Here is a 19349-nt window from a genome sequence, read left to right as displayed (position 1 = left end):
TCAGGTCATGATCCTGGAGTCCCGGGATCGAGTCCCGCATCGGGCTCCCTGCTCGGCAGGGAGTCTGCTTCTCCCTCTGACCCTCCTCCCTCTCATGCTCTCTGTCTCTCATTCTCTCTCTCTCAAATAAAAAAATAATAAAAAACAAAAAAAACCCAGACTGTCAGCCCGGCAGAGTATGTGATTCAGTCCGTCTAGGGTCAGGCCCAAGAATTTGCATGTCTAATAGGTTCCCAGATGAGATGACGATGATGATGATGATACGGGGAGCCACATTTTTTTTTAAAGATTTTATTTATTTATTCATGACAGACAGAGAGAGAGAGAGAGGGAGGCAGAGGGAGAAGCAGGCTTCCCGCTGAGCAGGGAGCCCGATGCGGGATTCCATCCCAGGACCCTGGGATCATGACCTGAGCCGAAGGCAGATGCTTAACCATCTGAGCCACCCAGGCGCCCCGAGCCACATTTTTTTAAAAAAGATTTTTATTTGAGAGAGAGCACGAGCAGGGGGAGAGAAAGAAGTAGACTCCCCACTGAGCAGGGAGTCCGACGCTGGGCTCTATCCCACAACCCCGGCATCGTGACCTGAGCCAAAGGCAGATGCTTAACCAACTGAGCCACCCAGATGCCCCCAGGAGCCACATTTTGAGAACCACAGCATTACTTTGTCATTTCTGCTATATTACTGTCCTTTCCTGGTTCTACTTGCTTCTCAGAATTGCAATAACCAGGGGAGCTAATAAGGGGCCAGACAGGGACCTGTGACATTTCTAGCATTCTGCTTTCTTCGAAGCAAAGTGCTCCTTAATGAGATATATGCTCTGTACACATTGGTACAGGAGCCCTTAGAAGAAACGGGCTTTATTCTAAACCTCCCTCTTCTCATTCTAAATGCCCCTGTAACCTGTGAGCACAGAAAAGAATGAAGCTGAAGTAATCAAATACCCTAAGTAGTTTTCAGGGAAGCCACCTAGTTTCCTCCTCGGTGAAAGTAGCAGGGATCCATCTGAGGACACAAAATGGCATTAGGTGGTTGACTAAGGCCACACAACCCCTCAGAGGTAAGTACACAGCCCCCATTTCCTACGCCAGGGCCCTTCTGCTACCATCACACTACCTGGGAAACCCTTCCTAGCTGTGAGGCGTTTCAATGTATTTCTATAATTTTTTTTGTCAGCCAAAGAAAAGGAACTCAAGAATCTCATCTTTGCAGTTAGGTAGTGATGCCCGTAAGTAGACAAATGTGGGAGAGAACCGGGCGGCTGCATGATACAGCGTCCAGAGGAACCTGGGACTGACCCAGGACACTGCAGGCTTGGTCCCTCCCACAGGCCCACCACCCCAGGTAGCGTGTCTCTCCTGTCACATCTCCCCGGGGAGAGGTGCAGCAGGCCACAGAAGCTGAACAGGCAACAGGGAGGAAAGAAAAGAAATGCAGATGACACAGAGTGGATGTTTCATGTCTAAAAAAGAGCGCGTCTGAATAAGGTGTATCTTCATAACGTTTTAGGAATATCAGTGTCACTATTCTGAATCTACCAAAACCTTCAAGGAGAGGTGGTCACCAGCAGTCATGACGTTGGCTCCGGTGACAGTTTTATTTAAATTTCTCTTTCTCTTCTAATTACTAATGTGAATGCATCGTGGTGCATTTTGCTTTTTAGTTCCTAAAGCACGTTCCCAACAGGAAAATCTTGTGAAGCACGTAGTTTTAAGTTCTGAAATGACACTGCTAAAGTGTAAGGAGCTAAAGCCTCCTCTCTCTGTCACCCGACCGAAGCTTGTGTGTGAGATTTTAAGACATATTGCCAGGATCCCTGTAGGTTATTTCCCCTCTCTGGGTCTCCCAGGACATAGAACAGAAGAGCCATTGCTGTTCCGTTGGTCTCAACTCTTTTGAGACCCACATATCCAGCTGCTGATCCTGCATTTGCCCTTGGAGAGCTCATGGGCCTCTCTAATTGAACATTTCCCAAACTGATGATTATCCCCTGGCCCCAACCATGACAGGGCTCGGCTCCATATGCAGGCTGGTAACCCAGAAACTTCCTTCTTCACCCCACATAGTTCCCATGGCAGATAATAAGGTGCCATGCCCTGTTGATTCTACCCTCCCAAATCTCTAGATCTCATGCACAGCTCGCCAGCCAAACGGCCACTACTTTAAGGTCGGCCATGATCAACTCCTGCCTGGATTATTATACTCACGTTTGCTGGTCCTCCTCCCAACCTCTAGTCTTCAAATCTCTAGAAGCTGGAAGGAATTCTCCAGATGCATTCCTTTTTTTTTTTTTTTTTTTTTTTGAAGATTTATTTGAGAGAGCGTGCAAGTGGTGGGAGGGGTAGGTGGAGAAGCAGATTCCCCAAGCAGGGAGCCTGACATGGGGTGAGGATCCATCCCAGGACCTCCAGATCATGGCCTGAGTCAAAGGCAGAAGCTTAACCAACTGAGCCACCCAGGCACCCCTGAGATGCATGACATTTTAGGTAGAAACTCCTTTCTTATGAAGGGCTGTCCTGGGCCTTGCAGGATGACAAGGCCCCAGGGCCTCAACACATTTAAATTCCAGGAACGCCCTTCCTTACCACTGAAACCAAAACCACTACGAGGGAATAGAGTACAACAGCACCACAACCCCCTAAACACTTCCTTGGGAATCACTAACACACAAGGATATCGCTTCACTTCCCTGCTAAGTTATTTTAATGATTTATAGCAAATCTCACTCCCTAAAATGGCCCACTGGCCGACTCTGCAATATTATTTCTATAAAGTCTTCCAAAAGAACACAAGTTATGTTCAGGTTTCAAGTTCTAGAGGAAACCCCACCTGCTTTTCCAGGTATCAGGTGAGCTCCTGAAGCTAACAGGGATGAGTAGAATCAAGCACAATGTGGTTTTTTAAATTAACCTAATTTATAGTATTGCCTCTGTGCTAGTTAATTATACCAAGTTATTTGGAATTAGAATAAAAGGTTGAGTTAGAGGTAGGCTTTAGTACTCAATATCCTGTCGTGGGAAAACAGCATGTTCAGTCCTATTTCCTTTGTTTAGGAAATGCTACTCTCTCTCTGGTCTCCAAATATGAGTGTTATGGTGAAGCTGCTCTTTTTTAAGATTTATTCATTTGAGAGTGAGAGAGAGTGAGCAAGAGCAACGGCGTGGGGAGGGATAAAAGGAGAGGGAAAAGCAGACTCCCCACTGAGCAGGGAGCCAGCCCAACGCGGGCTCGATCTCAGGACCCTGGGATCATGACCTGAGTCGAAGAGAGATGCTTAATGGAGTAAGCCACCTAGGAGCCGCTGAAGCTGCTCTGAAGAAGTTAATGTAAAACTTGTGTTAAAATTTTCAGTGTCAACAAGCAATGGAAGAACATGCAAAGTTTTGAGATCACCTCACTCGTAACTAGAGGTAGGGCACTGGAACACTGCCTTACTTACAGAGATCTAAAAAGTAGGGATGATTTCTAAGCTGTGACAGCGTTAAAAAAAAAGTCATGACTATCTTCACCACCATGCCATCCCCAAGTCCTGGTCACCTTAACCAAAACCTTCAAAGTTAAAAACAAAACAAAAACCCTCAAGTGACTTAAAAGCTGGTGGGTTTTTTTTTTTTTTCTTTTTAAAAGATTTTATTTATTTGACAGAGGGGGAGAAAGAGCACAAGCAGGGGATGCGGCAGGGAGAGGGAGAAGCAGGCTCCCTGTTGAGCAGAGAGCCTGAAATGGGGCTTGATCCCAGGACCCTGGGACCATGACCCGAGCCCAAGGCAGACACCCAACCGAGCCACCCAGGCGCCCCATTAAAAGCTGGTGGTTTAAATCTCAGTTTTCTCATACATAAAACTAGGACCCAGATTCCCAGAGCATTTCCAGTGACACAAGTGGAGATGGTAAGGAATTTGGTGGGGGGGAGAAATCTGCATTTACACAAGAATCATGCCAGGATGTCCAGCAGCAGATCCATCTCCAGAATCACATTAGAAATGAACAGTCACTTAGACTTGAAGTTACAGGACTCTGGTTGTGTGTTCAGCTTCCATCCTATCACCATCTGGGACTCCTGGGGCTGGGTCCATTTCCTTCCTTGTAGAGCTGGGTGAAGGGTTTCTAACTCTGGTTCTAGTTACTGGTTGGGATTTCAGAGGAGGTCTGTGTGACTATCCAAAAACTGCATTTTGGGGAGTTTGAGGTCAGCCAGAGGCTTAATGAGATTCTAATTAAAGGGCTCTTGGCCTCCAAAAGGTTAAGAATCACTGATAGTTTTTTGTGCATTGTTCACTGTCCCAGGGACATTCCAAATTCCCATGATGCTCTGTGGAAAATGTTGCAAAGGATGGGTAAGTAATTAAAAGAAGAAGTTAAATGTGTGATGACTATCACACCAGTAGAGAAAAGCAATCAAAACCGAATTAAGGTGAAATTACAGAAAGAAAATCCATGGCATTTAATTAGGTTGCATTTTATTTAGATAAATGAAAATTTGCCCCCAAACAGAACTAGTAATCAAATATTGTCTCAGGGTAAAAGGAAACTGCTATGTTTGAAGCTTACACTGAAAGCTAACATTTCCAGCCCTTGACTATTTGTAGATCCAAACACCAAAGGAAAATACTGGAACATAGGATTCGTGACAGAGAGAGGCAACTCATGTGTACCATTAGCAAAATAACCTGAGGGGGAACATTTTATATTCCTCCATTACAAGAAGTGGTGAGAGTTTACAAGTCTTGCGTTCTATTGCGTTCTATTGTACATGGATCCACAGTAATGCCAAAAATAGCAAAATATAGGCACTTGCTCCAAATTCTGCAGTTTACATTTGGTTATTATGTACTTCATAAATTAACAGCAGCTTTAGAATTATAATACAGAATTCCATCTCACGCTACTGTTAATAGTATTTCCTCCGGTTAATGAAAGTGTTGCTTAACAGACAGGTACAGAGCTCGTACAGAGGTATAACCGGGGGCACATCCGGAGAGGAGTATGGAAAGCACAGTCATTGCTGGAAAACCACGTGCCAGGGCCAGAACGGCTTGGCCACAGGTGGTCCGAGAACAGCAAACACAAACAGAACGGAGTGGGGGGACGGGATTTAAAAAAAAAAAAAAAAAAATCGTTTACCACTAGACTACATGAATCTTTAATCGGTTCAAAGCGAAGCTTCCTCTTGCCACAGAGATGAAGTTAGTGTTTGGACCTATCAGGAGCCCCTTACAAGTTGCCCTCATTTACAGGGCCTCTTGGCCGATCTTTAAAAATTCACACCAGCACTTGGATTTTTTTTTTTTTTTTTTTTTTTTGAGTCTCAAGTTGGCAAAAGATATTTAGATCAGAGGGCTTTTTTTTTTTAAATTTGGGGACTTTGAAGTTTAATGATCATGAAGCTCAGATGACTGTTATATAGGAGACTAACTCCTAGAAGGATGTTAAACATTTACCAGCTATGAGGCCATACGCTGTTATCTGAGCTGTCTCTCTAATATGGCCCTTTTTTTGGTCATCAGGTTTGTTGATCTAGGATCAAGTACTTTCTGATTCTAACAGCCTGTTTTCCGTCTGCTAAACTAGTCTTTCTAGAACATCTAGAATGCTTTAAAATCATTAACTAGCAGTCGTAATTTCAGTTTGCAAACTGAAGTTCAGAGTTTGAGTGCAATTTAAGATGCCTCTGTGGCCAAGCTATTTCTACGTGCGAAAAAGTGGGACATTACATAGGTAATCGTGGCCAAAGTCTGACAAAGTCTTTTACATACTGGCATAAATCAGAAATCATTTTGACATTTAAAAAAAATTCCAAAATCACCTGATGGACAAGGCATCTTTACTATTAAGCCTTCTTAAAAATTTCTTTCTAGATATTTCTCGTTGTTTAAAAACCAAAAACCACAAAAGAAAAGAAAATTGACCTTTTCAAGAAGACACCACCAGATGGTGGCACTGTATCAGTCCTGTCAGTCTGAAAAGCTCCTGGGTCATCTTGGCTGATGCCACTCTGCTGGGAGTTCCTCTGAACATTACCTCAAGCCGATATCCACAGGTGACACCATGTAGTGACCACGCTGGAAACTTCTACCTTATCTGCTTTTAGGACTCAGGAAACATGCCCCAGGCTTCCTAGTTATCTAATAAAACCAGCAAATCTAAGTGAAGCAAATATTTTATTTAAATCAGTTGTCAAATCACAGTTTATCCAAATGAACATAATGCAACACTGTCCTTCAAAGAGTGGGCATAAATGAGGCACAGACCCAATCCAGGACCTAGCCAAATACCATTCGTCAAGAACCTGACTTTACTTCATGCTGCGTGTGAATGTCGTCCAGCACAGAAGAGTAGAATCAAAACCTTCAAACAGCCAATTGTTTTCTTGGTAAGACGAAAAACATTTCTCACTACTTTGCCTCAGGCTTTAAGCACATTCATCTCTCCAAACAGCCTCAACAATTCAAAGAAAAGGCTTAAAGTTAATCTGCTACTGAAAAAAAACTCCCTTCCAACCCCCACTGGGCTAGAAAGAAAAATTTCACAGTAACAATGGAACATTCTGTATGTCCCCACCCCCCACCCAAAAAAAAAGCTTTTTATTTTTAGCACACTGTGCATAATGGGAAAGTGACCAATTTTAGAGTGGTAGGAAACACGGACCCTACTCCTTAGTTGATTCTGAAGTACAAACTATAGCTTCTGATCAGGAATGTTGTCTCTAGGAGGCTGTTTTCACAGGTTACAGCTGAGGCTTCGAGCTTCCCAAGGCTTGACCACGGCTGCACGCCCCACCACGTCCTGTGCAATACAAAAGGAATGTACCATACTGCACATTTCCTTAATCGTTAAGAAAAAAAAATATACAATAGATACAGAAGGAGGGTTACTTAAAACATACATATAAATACATAAAGGAGGATACTCCAGTTTGAGAAGCAGAACTAGGTTTGGCCAACTCCAGTTCCGGGTTAAGAATTTAGGACCTTAAGTCAGAAACATTGTAATATGGTATCAAGGGACAGTAAGGGGGTGGCCCTGCGAAGAGGAAGTGTTAAATGGCTCTAGTTCCCGATGCAGCCTCAGGATTGTCAGGGTGCTCCAGAAAGGAGGTCAGTCAAGGGGCCTGTTCTTCGGCTGTGAGTCTGAAAAACACTGGTCTCGAGTCTCGTCAGCAGCGTCCGTCCATCTCCTCCTACCACTGCTCGTCTTCACACTCTGGTCTTGCAAACCCGTGCGCTGGACCTGTAGGAGGAAGGAAGAACCGAAAGTCAATCAAGTGTCTCCTCCTCCCTCGTTCAGTCCAGGAGCAGTGGAAGCCCTCAGAGCAGAATGCCGCCCCTGAGAGGGCGAGGGGGTCGGGACCCACGGCAGTTGAGGCTGGGCCACCCCACAACTTGGGGCCTGTGGCTCCCCACAGCACCAACATTTGGGCCCATCACACGCCCTGGGAGATTTTTAAATGCCTATTACTACTGATGGGGGCGGGGATTTTTTTTTCCTAGAAAGTTATCAACTAAAATTTCAAGCTGTAGGAGGATATCAACTTACTATGGACTTCTGGTTATTAAGAAAAATTCAATAAACTGGCTAGTATGGGGCTGGGAGTACAACATGTTTCTTATGCCTTCAAGCCAAACACACACATGCACCCTTGTGCCCATGCACATGCCTCTTCATTCTCTCTGAAAGCGGGCACATAGGGGTAAAAGGAGCTCATTGTTTTCATGACACCGGTTAAGACTGAATGACAGGTCAGCGAGGAAAAAAAAGGAAGCTAGATCTTGATTATTCTTTCCCCAACTAAACGTTCTGCATAAAGTCATAATGATTCAAATTCCTGCTTCCCTAATGACAAATTTGCCATCACATGGCAAGAAAGAGGAAAAGATTGTTTTAGGAGAAAAGGAAGCTTGCTTACGTGATGTTTTAGGATCCTGTGGGTTCTGATTTTGCCGGTTCTCCCTCCTGTTTCTGAGCGTCGTCCTGTGTTTGGGTTTTGATCTCTTCTTCTGACTCGCTGTGGACTTTTCCTTCCTGAAATTCTACTTCCTGGTCACCTTCCTTCTCTTTTGGTGTTGGTCCATCTGTGTCCGGGGACTCTTTGCTTAAGCCTCCTGGGGCCCCAGCATCTTCCAGGGCTGAGTGCTGGTTCTCAGGCTCATCAACAGCATCACCTTTTTCATCTTCTTGGGATGCAGAGGGGGACTCCTCTATCCTTTCTTCTAACCCGGCACGATCACCATCTTCTAAAACAGACTCGGTCCCGGTTGTTTGTTCCTTTTCCTCAGATGGGAGAACTGCCTCTTCAAGCTGCTGGTCATTTAGGCTGGAACGTTCTACCTCAACACTTGTGACCTTTGCTGAAGCTTCACTCACAGCTTCGGAAATGTCAGAATGGGTCTGTTCCACGGTGGTTAGTGTGGATTCTTCTTTGGCTCGTGTTCCATCTTGAGCCTGAAGCTCTTCTTCAGTCTCGGTGTGCGCTCTCACCTCCTGGGTGTCCGAGATCATCGGCTGAGCCTGTGTCTGGAAATCAGCGGCTGCTTCTTCTGTGCTTAGTAACTGGCCAACAACTGTCTGGATCACATTCTGTACAAGTTTACTGCCCTCAGTCTCAAGTTTCGAAATCTCGTTTTCAGGCTCTAAATCTTCCTTTCTTGGTTCGCTCCCCTGGACTTCCTGACACGCAGCCGGCCCGTCCTCTTCATGTGAGGACGGGCTCTGGGGGGTGGTTTCATCTCCTTCCAGATCAGCACTGACGCCTCCATCAGGAGCAGCCGCTACAGTCACTGGGATGGACTCTGGCTGAGCCTCAGTCCCCGTGGGCACCTCGACGTCCCCTGGCCGGGCAGTCAAGGCTTCTTCATCTTTTTCAGAGGATTCTTCTTCTGGAACGGACTGTGCATCTGCAGATTCCAGAGTTTCAGCGGTTTCTAAAATCTCGACAGTTTGTCCTAAGACCTTCTCCTCCACTGCTGCAGCCGTTGGAGTAAAGGGCGCCTCCGAGCTCTGGACTTGAACTTCCGTGCACGCTGCTTCCTCCTGCACTAGCTGGGGAGAACTTTCTTCCCAAGCGGTGACCTCCTTTTCCCCGCCGATGACGGCCAAACTCTCTGTCTGCACCAGCTGCTTACTAAGCTCATCAGATGTGGTCACAGCTGGTTTTTGCTCAAGTTCCTCTTCGGTGGCTTGAGTTGGCTTTGCTTCCATTTCCTCCCTCTCTCCTTGAGCTTCCATCTCTCTCTCCACTGGCTCGGGAGATGGCGTAGGGCTCCGGACTTCAATACCGTCATCCTTTTGAAATTCAGGTTCTCTAGTAGCTTCCTCTTTCAGGGCAACTTCACTTGTCGCTTCCCGACTGCTGGTTGTTTCGGGGTCTGCAGACACATCGGGGCCTTCGAGAAGCGGTTTCTCTTGGCTCTCCCTGTCGGTGAATTGGCCTTCCTCTTGAATCGTGTCCGTCTTTGAAAGAATGGGTACAGTTTCCACTGGTATCTCTTTGCCCGGATGTTCTAGAACCTCTTCCATTTCTGAATGTCCTTTATTTTCTTCTTGGGATGGAAAACTAGCAGGTGCTGGAGACACCTGTTCAGGGGCAGGAACTGCCTCTGCTTCTGGGACCTGGGACGGTGTACCTGAAGCAACCTCCGTATCTTCATGCCTCTCCGGGATCTGCTCTTGCTGTGTTACATGGAGAGCTTCAAGATCTGCTACTGGGGTGCTTCCGCTGGTCTCATTGTCTGTAAGGGTTTCAGCTGAGTCAGGAGCAATAGCCTGTTCCAGGATCAATTCTGATTCTACCCCAACCAAGGTTTCAGCTTGACAAGTGGTTCTAAGCTCACTGGACTCTACACTGTCTGTGACTGGAGGAACTTTCTCAAAGCTTTCTGGGGTGGCCTGTAGGACTACTTCCCCTTGTGTCAAAGTCTCAGCTTTAGCTTCTTGTGCACGTACTTCCAACACTCCATCTGTCTCCTTCTTCAGGTCTAGCCCTTGAGAATCCTCTTCCGCTTCTTCCACCTTCTCTGGTATTTTGGCTTCTACTTCCCGCACTGTCTGAATCGTGTCTTCTGGCAGCAGTGATTCTTCTCGAACTTTTTCTGCAACTGCCTGCAGGACCTCTTGAGTCCGCCTCTCTTGGTCTTCCAGGTCTGGTACACCGCCTTCCACCTCCTGAACGGGTGTTGCTTCCTCTGTGGTGTCTGCTGGAGAGTCAGTGAGCTGAGAAACAGCTGAAACCATGTCAGCGGTCTCTTCAGCACCAGATGCTTCTGCTGCTTCTTCAGCACAAAATGCCTCTGCACCTTCTGCAGCTGTCGTGGCTTCCCAAGTTAATTCCGCCTCACTCACGACTGTGTCATCAATGGCCTCTTGACCCTCTGGCAGAGTTTTGGTAACAATGGAGGTTTCCTCTGCAAGGACTTCTTCAAATACCTCCCCAGTTAGGGGTTTGGCTTCATCTTCTGTTTCTTCAAGAGGTTCTGTCACCGAAGCAGATATCCAAGATGGCGACCTCTCTTCAACACTGGAAACAGCCCTTGCCCCGTCAAGGACAGTCACCGTCACCCCATGAGCAAGATTCGTACTGAGCTCCTCTGACACAGAAACAGCTACCTTCTGCTCAGGCTTCTCCTCACTTTTTGGGGCTTGCTGTGCTTCGGTTTTCTCCCGTTCCACTGCATCATACTCGGACAGAGGTACCACGGCCGGGACATCAGAATCATCTTCATTGACCTCTGCTTCTGCTGGCCCTGCATCTTCAACAGTGGCTTGTTCTGCTTTCCCATCTGACCTTTTCTTCCTTCGTCCGGGAATAAATTTCTTAATGGAGACCCAAGACTCCTCTTTTCCAGGCTCAACATCTGACGCTGAATGTTCTATACCAGACCCAGGTACAGAGTCTTCACTTTTCTCTTCCAGTTTGGACTTGGATTTTTTTCTTGGAGTGACTAATCTTTTAAAGGACTCCCAGGTGGAAACTCCCTCCCCTTCGGTGGGGCTTCCAGCTTGCTCAGGTGAGGAGCTTCCTGGCCCTTGATCATGTTCCTGGGAACTGGCAAGGGCAGTGTCTGGTCCTGTGTCTTTGTCTCTTCCTGCATCATCTGGTTTCTGGCTGTCTCCTCCCATTGTTTTCAGTTCCCCTTCATCATCAGATGATGATGCTTTTCTTGCTCTTTTCTTGGATGACCCCACACAAATTAAAGCTTCCCAAGATACTGAAGTATCAACTTTGCGCTTGGGTTCTTCTGGCTTCTGCTCTTCTCCATTTCCTTTGGCTTCCTCCTGCATCTCAGAGGCCGCACTCTCCGTGGAAGACAAGGTGGCACTCTTGACTTTATCCAATTCATCTTCTTTATCACTTTCAGAAAGCCTTCTGACCCGTTTCTTGGGCGTTACCATCTTTTTGAAAGATGCCCAGGGAGTAACACCTTCTCTCTTCTTCTCCCCATCAGAAATAGTCCCTTCCTCGGCTTCCCCCTCCTGGTGTGCGTCCGCGATGCCTTTCTCTAGACACGTAATCTCCTCTGGTTCCTCAGGGGACGAAGCAGAGCTCTCGCCCTTCTGTTCATCTGTACTATCTGGAGACTCTGCTGCAGCTTGATGGTGCTCCCCCGACTCTTCATCCCCTCCTTCCCTTTTCCCTTTCTGTTTCTTTCCAGAAAGCTTTTTTAAGCCAGTGCTAGTAAAAAGTTTCTTTAAAGGGCTTCCTTGCACTTTCATTCTCTCTTGTGAGGGCAGCATGTCCACCTCACTCACGACGCCCTCGGGGTGTGCAGAGGGCGCTTTCTCCTCGGGGCTCAGGTCGGTTGGCTGGGCGTGGTCCCCTCCAGGGGCGCACACTTCTTTCATCTTCCCCAGCTCCTCAGCAGGTTCGGCTTTCTCGAGCTCGGCCTGTGTCTCCACCCCCTTTTCAGCTGGCAAGGGCTCTACTGTTTCTTCTCCCTCCGCCTTCTCCTCTTCTGTCTTGGTCTCTGGCATGCTAACGTGGACGTCGGCAACAATCTCTACTTTATCATCAAACACTTCTGTTGCTAAGGGGGCGGGTTTCTCTTTGGGGGGTCCCAGCGCTTGATCTTCAGAGGGCAGCTCGACTTTTTCATATTCCACTGACAGTCTGGCAGCGTTAACACTCTCGGTGATCTCCTGTGGGTGCGCTTGCTCAGGAGCATCCACTTTCTCAGAGGCGGCGTCTGTCTTTTCCTGTTCTTGCGTGTCTACTTTTTCTGGCTCTGGGTCCTTTTTCTTCTCTGAAGCCTCCAGCTTCTCCTCCTTAGGCTTCCTGAAACTGGTCTTTTTTCTCCAGCCAGCCCACCCTTGAGTGAAGAATTTTTTGAAGGGTGACGCTGTTTCACTGGCCACCGGACTAGTTGGAGAGTCTGGAGATTTGGTAGGTTCTTTCTGTTTTTCCTCCCCTTCCTCTTGGTGTTCCTCTGCTGCTTGACCAGACTCAGCCTGAAGAGAAATCTCCGTGTTGCTTTGCTCACGCGTAAGGGTTTCTTGGGGTTTCTCTGTGGATTGTTTTAGTTCACTTTCTTTGGCTGTTGCTTCTCCGGTCTCCTGGCTGGGCTCCTGGTGGTCACCAGCCCCGTCTGCTGCTCCCGCTCCTTCACCTTCATCTTTTTTGACAGTGAGTAGCTGCACAGTGTCAGACTTCTCGGTCTTATCCTTTTTTACAGTGAATTTAAAGCCAACAAACTTAAACACCTTCTTAAATCCAACATCATTAGCCTGGGACTCAGTAGGTTGTATCAGCTCTTCTAAATTGCTTTCTGAAGATGGAATCTGGTCGATGATTTCAGGCATTTCCTCCTGCCCATCCTTTGCCATGTCTTGAACAACCACGGAGCCAGCAGCCGTCGCTTTATCTGAGGCTCTTTCACTCACATCTTCAGACTCTCTCTGTCCAACTATTAACAGAAAAAGGAGAGCGGTGGAGAAGAATAAAATTATTACAGTTCAGAAAAATTACATATGTAAAAACCATAACCAAGTAATACTTTCTTTAATGTCAGGCAATTTCATGATAGGGTAACAGTCTTCTCAGGATTTGTAAATCTCAGTCCATGAGGCAGTGTCTACTTCTTTCAAATGACCTTTAAAAATTCAGGTTTAAAGATACTACTCTGCTCCTTCAGTTCCCTGTGAAGGAAAAGTCAATACGCTCAAGTACCAGAATACTAGTTACATGTAAGTAGCTGCAACATCATTAAACTAGGGCAAGCAGATGGTGTAGGTTCTGCTGCAACGGAAAATGGAATCAATCATCACACCTGTGATCCAGAATCCAACCCGTTTTAGAGAAATAAGCTAACTAACAACAAAAGAATCTAGACGAATCTAAAGGAGGGGCATTCTACGTGACAACTAGCTGGTAGTCTCTTTAACAAGTCCCAAAAAACGGACCGGAGCTGCATGGGGAAATTCCGGACTGGGGTAGGGAAAGTACAAGGAACAATTCATCCTGACAGATAGGAGGTGCTCAGAAGTGTAACACAGAAACTTGAAGAACTGTTATGTTGTACAACTGAAACTAATGTAATGTTGGAGGTGAACTATACTCAAATAAAAAATACAAAATAAAAAAAAAGGTGGTGCTCAAAAGCTGAGAGAGGAATATCAGAGGGACAGGAAGTCAGCTTGAAGGGGCCTCCTGCTGGACAAACACTGAAGCATAAGAAGAATAATGACAAGGATGGGGTTACAAAACACTGAACAAAAAAAATCCATGGATCAAGAGTGATACTAAGAAAGTAAACAGGGAACAGGGAATACTTCTTAATAAAAAGTGCCGATCAATAAATTTATATATAATTTCCACTTTGATCTATAGTCACTCATTAGAATTTCAAAATTTTACTGCATCAAGATTCACATTATTCAGGACAAGAGTTAACAAAAATGTTTCTTTTATAGCCACTTACATATAGGCTCCTCCCAGACCCAGCTGTTCAGCTGTGAAAATGTGGAGCATTATGGTCTTTGAAGATGTATTTTTGTCATTCATCAAGTACGATCCACTTACATGAAATAACTTAAGTGGATTTTCTTTTATAGTTATTTGGGGAAGAGAAAGCCATGTTTTAATTCAGTTCGTCAGTAGGATCAATTGAACTGGACTTTTTCAATTGCTTAGAAAAGTAAAAAATCATTTCTCATTATGTTCAACATAAAATAATATGCAACACTGTTTCATGGCAAGTGTGGTTACGAGAAGTTTTACTGTTTTGAATGTGGCTGTGACTGAATAAATGTGGAACTAGTCATACCACCATTAAAAACCAGCCATTCAGAACCAAACCAAACAAAAAAAGACAGGAGTTAGGGGAGAAGTTTTTATATAGAAAGGACTGGAACGCAGAGCAAGGAAGTTGTCTGATTTGCGATAACTTAAATGGTCATCTTATTTGAAAAAACTCAGTTGTCTGTTTGTCATCAGATTAAGAAAACTGCTCTTTACCAGTATCTTTGTAGTAACTCATTCAGTCAAAAATGCAGAAATGCTAAAACCATTGGGTGAAAAGTTCTCAGGAAACCTACAGTTTTAGAGTATGGACACACAGATCAAAAGGAAAACCTTCCTTTACAGTGGAGAAATCTGGCACGTACTGCCTTAAACATCCCCAATAATGGAATAAAACTATCATTGTGCTTTTTGATGTGAGGCACTGAGAAGGCCAATAAATCACTTATAGCACCCCTGCCAAAAATGCTTAACTAACTGTGAGGAAACAATCAGGTAAATCAATGAAGGATATTCAGTACAACAACTAGCTTGGCTGGATATGTCAATGTCATAATGGACAAAAATCAAACAAAAACCCAAGTAGACTGTGTGCAAGTAACTTTCAAATAGTTTAAGGAGAGAGACTGTGCTAGAATCTCAATAACTGGTGAATTAGGTCAAGGGTATATGACTATATTCGTCTATAGTTTTGAAATTTAAAAAATCATTGAGGGTTTAAACAAGCAAATCAATGAGATTTAACAAAGGGAGGGAGATACTGTGCTAAATTAATAAATTTAAGAAGCATAACAATAAGACATACTGGGCATATGTGGTCCCAGATTTGGTTATTAGTTAGGGCAAACTAGTCAAAGGACACTTTCCGCTTTTTTTGGGAAAATGTGTGAGTGATTATGATTTAGGATTAGATGAGATGAGCTTTTCCTAAGAGAAAAGAGTTGAAATTTGACTTAAAAAAAGAGAAGGTTACCAAACAGTATATATAGTATGAATCCATTTTGGTTTACACCCCCACACCACACCCACCCTTCCCCACCCCCTGGCACAAACACACCCCTCACATGATCTCTGGGGGATAGACTGTGATTTTTTAAAAAATATTTTTAAAGATTTATTTATTTCAGAGAGAGAGTAAGTGAGCACAAGTGGGCAGAAGGGGAGAGGGAGAGGGAATGATCTCAAGCAGACTCCCCACAGAGCATGGAGCCCAATGCAAGGCTCAATTCCACCACCCTGAGACCAGGACCTGAGCCAAAAGCAAGAGTTGGATGCCCAACCAACTGAGCCACCCAGACGCCCCTGTGATATTTTAGTTTTGCATCTATGAATTTTCTAATTTTCTCTAAGTCAATTAAAATGATCATAGAAAAGGTCTTAATACAATTATAATTATATACTTAATACCCACAGCATAAAATGAAGCTTAATAACTATAAATAGTATCCATACCAATACTTAGAATGTATCCATAAATATATGAAATACAGATATATCTGGAAATACATATACAACATGATCCTCATGGACTCTCACAGTCAGCTTGAGATTCTTGCTCCCTCTCCCTTTGCCCCTCCCCCGGCTCAATCGCGTGCTCTCTCTCTCCCCCAATAAATAATTTGAAATATTTTTGTTAATTTCCCCAATCATAAAAGTACATTCATGGAAAAAACTTTCCCCAAACCTTTTTAATGTAACACAAGAGATGTGACTTTTTTAAAAAGATTTTTATTTATTTGACGGAGCAGGAGGGGAAAGAGAGCACAAGCAGGGGGAGTGGCAGGGAGAGGGAGAAACAGGCTCCCAGCTGAGCAGAGAGACCAACGTGGGGCTCCATCCCAGGACCCTGGGATCATGACCTGAACCCAAGGCAGACGCTTAACCGACTGAGCCACCCAGGCGCCCAGAGACGTGACTTTTTTTAAAAGGTGTACAATACCACTGAAACTAGAGAAAAAAGTCAAACCCCAATAATAAACTCCATGCTAGTACAATTTTACTAAAAATGTACACAAATATTGGGGCGCCTGGGTGGCTCAGCTGGTTAAGCAGCTGCCTTCGCTTGGGTGCTCTCTCTCGGTGTTAAATAAATAAATAAAATCTTCTTTAAAAAAATGTACACAAATACAAATTAAATTTCCTGCTGGCAAGCATGAGAGAAAAACAAACACTCATTAACTAACCTTTCTAAAATTCACTGCAAAATGCAGAGACATTTTGCTAACATAGTGGGAGAAAACAGGTGTCAAACACACCATTTTCCTCCCCCTTTTCCCTCCATGCTCCCAAATCTGTTTCAATCTGAAACACGTTTTCTTAAATTCTGGGATGACTGGAGGAATGTTTACAGTCACAACTAGAGGGACAAAAACAAACAGCCGCCAACTGGCCCAACAAAACGGCTACTGACAGCTCCAGCTAGCCTTCCAAAACTGAGACCGTCTCTTTAGTACAGCATGGTATATGGGCTGAACACATTTCTGCAAGAGGGACATAGGATCACAAGAAAAAACAGGTTAAATCCTAACTGGTCAACCCACCGGTCTGCAGTCTCTATTGCCCTAAGTCATCCTAGGAGCTAGCCTTCTGCGCGCTCAGAGTGGCCCTCCAAGCCCACCCGCCCGCCGCGTCCCCCCGCGGACCGCCGCTGGGGGGCGCGCTACTCACAGCAAAGGTTACTCCACCAGGGCATCACGCGCCGCCAGCCGGCAGAGCAGCGCTCCAGGGGCCGGGGAGCCCCAAGCTGCTTCTCCCAGCTGCCCCATCGCGGAATGGGCACTGGTGCCGCGGACGAGGGTGCCCCCTGGGGGCCACCGCGTGCGTCACAGAGGGCACAGCCTCCTCGTGGCCCAGGGGCCCAGCGCTCTGGCCTCACAAGTCTGCAAGGAAAGCGCCCCGGGGGTCCTGGGCATCGCGCCAATGGGTCTCTTCAAACGTAAGCACACCCAATGTCTGAAAATCATCATGGCTAAATGACTGCCAAACTGCTAGACCTCAATACTGTTGGATTCCTGAGCTGCGTCTCTGATCTACGCTATTCGGTGGTAAACTCCAAAATCGCAGTGCATAGCGATGGCCCAAGGGATAGCGGGATCCTGCACATGGCGTGGTTTGTTTGGTTGTAAGAACTTTAATTTCTTGAGTTTATGAACGAGAACTGTGTACCTCGTGCACGTTCCCATTACAGCGCTCACTTAAGAGTCACAATGCTTTAGGGCTTGAAGGAAGAAGTCACCTTGTCCTTCCAACTGGGGAATAAACGGACTTCAGATACGGTTATGCGGTTATTGCAAAATGGTACAACCACTTTCGAAGACAGTTTGGCAGTTTTTCCACAAAACTAAACATTTTCTTACCACGATACAGCAACCCTGCTCCTTGGTACTTAACCCAAATGAGCTGAAAACATGTCTACACAAAAACCTGCATATGGATATTTATAGCTATGTTTATAGCTTTAGTCATATTGCACACACTTGGAAGCAACCAAGATGTTCATTATATGAATGGATGAATGAATAAACTACAGTACATCCAGAAAATATAACATTATTCAGCGCTAAAAAGAAACGAGCTAGCAAAGCCATGAAAAGATATGTAAGAACCTTAAATGCATTATCACTGAGTGAAAGAAACCTGTCTGAAAAAGTTACATACTGTATGATTCCAACTATATGACATTCTGGAAAATGCAAAACTAGAGACAATTAAAAAAAAAAATCAGTACTGCCAAGGGTTGGGGGAGTAAAGAATGAATAGACCACCTAAGATTTTATGGCAGCAAAACTACAGTTATCCCTCAAACAACATGGGTTTGAACCATGTGGGGCTCCTTATACATGGATTTTTTTCAGTAAATACAGCACAATACTGTAAATGTTATTTTCTCTTGTGATTTCGTTAATAGCATTTTCTTTTTCTAGCTTACTTTATTATAAGAACAGAGTGGATCCTATATATAACATGCAAAATGTTAATCAACTATTTATATTATCAGTAAACCTTCTAGTCAACAGCAGGCTAATAGTAGGTAAGTTTTGCGGGAGTCAAACCTTGTATTTGGATTTTCAACTAGTAGGCCCCTAACCCCATGATGTTCAAGGGTCAACTATACATTATGATACTCTAAGGGTAGAGACATATGATTATTATATCATTTTTTCAAAATCCACAGAATGTACAACACCAAGAGTGAACCCCAATATCAACTATGGACTTCAGGTGATGATATGTCCATGTAGCTTCATCAGTTATGACAAATGTACCACTCTGGTGTGAGATCTGATAGTAGGAGACACTATGCATGGGGGGGGGGCAGGGCGCATATAGGAACTCTGTACTTTCCACTCATTTTTGCTATGAACGTAAACTGCTCTAAAAAACAGTCTATTCGATGGACTCTGAAAAACAAACTGAGGGTTCTAGAGGGGAGGGCGGTGGGAGGATGGGTTGGCCTGGTGATGGGTATTAAAGAGGGCACGTTCTGCATGGAGCACTGGGTGTTATGCACAATCAATGAATCATGGAACACTACATTTAAAACGAATGATGTGGGGTGCCTGGGTGGCTCAGTCGTTGGGCATCTGCCTTTGGCTCAGGTCATGGTCCCGGGGTCCTGGGATCGAATCCCACATCAGGCTCCCAGCTCAGCGGGAAGCCTGCTTCTCCTTCTCCCACTCCCCCTGCTTGTGTCCCCTCTCTCGCTGTGTCTCTCTCTGTTGAATAAATGAATAAAATCTTTAAAAAAAATAAAAAATAATGGGCGCCTGGGTGGCTCAGTTGGTTAAGTGACTGCCTTCGGCTCAGGTCATGATCCTGGAGTCCCTGGATCGAGTCCCGCATCAGGCTCCCTGCTCGGCAGGGAGTCTGCTTCTCCCTCTGACCCTCCTCTCCCTCTCATGCTGTCTCTCATTCTCTCTGTCTCAAATAAATAAATAAAATCTTAAAAAAATAAAAAATAAAAAATAAATAAAAAATTAAAAAAATAAAAAATAAAAAAAATAAATAAAACAAATGATGTAATGTATGGTGTAATGTATGGTGATTAACATAACAATAAAAATAGTCTATTTTCCTAAAATGGTCACAAGACTTGGCCAGTGTCATGGTAGGGGTGTG

General features: G+C 44.9%; 1 protein-coding gene across 3 annotated transcripts in view; it reads right to left on the bottom strand.

Moving 5' to 3' along the window:
• Positions 1–4439: 4439 nt before the first annotated feature.
• AKAP12 (A-kinase anchoring protein 12) overlaps positions 4440–19349 on the bottom strand; it is a 93205-nt gene continuing 78295 nt past the window's right edge. For all 3 annotated transcript variants that reach the window (XM_045865746.3, XM_045865747.3, XM_045865748.3), the window contains 2 exons: positions 7908–12897; positions 4440–7231 (listed from right to left, as the gene is read on the bottom strand). In XM_045865746.3, coding sequence (XP_045721702.1) covers positions 7916–12897 — 4982 coding nt within the window. In that variant the 3' untranslated portion in view covers positions 4440–7231; positions 7908–7915. The remainder of the gene's footprint in view (positions 7232–7907; positions 12898–19349) is intronic.

This window comes from Mirounga angustirostris, unplaced genomic scaffold, assembly GCF_029215605.1.
Source record: "Mirounga angustirostris isolate CCGP_5_RB_7025 unplaced genomic scaffold, mMirAng1.0.hap1 SCAF_8, whole genome shotgun sequence".
NCBI classification, from domain to species: domain Eukaryota; kingdom Metazoa; phylum Chordata; class Mammalia; order Carnivora; family Phocidae; genus Mirounga; species Mirounga angustirostris.
The sequence above is the reverse complement of the archived record's forward strand: the minus strand, read 5'-3'. Positions and strand labels throughout refer to the sequence as shown.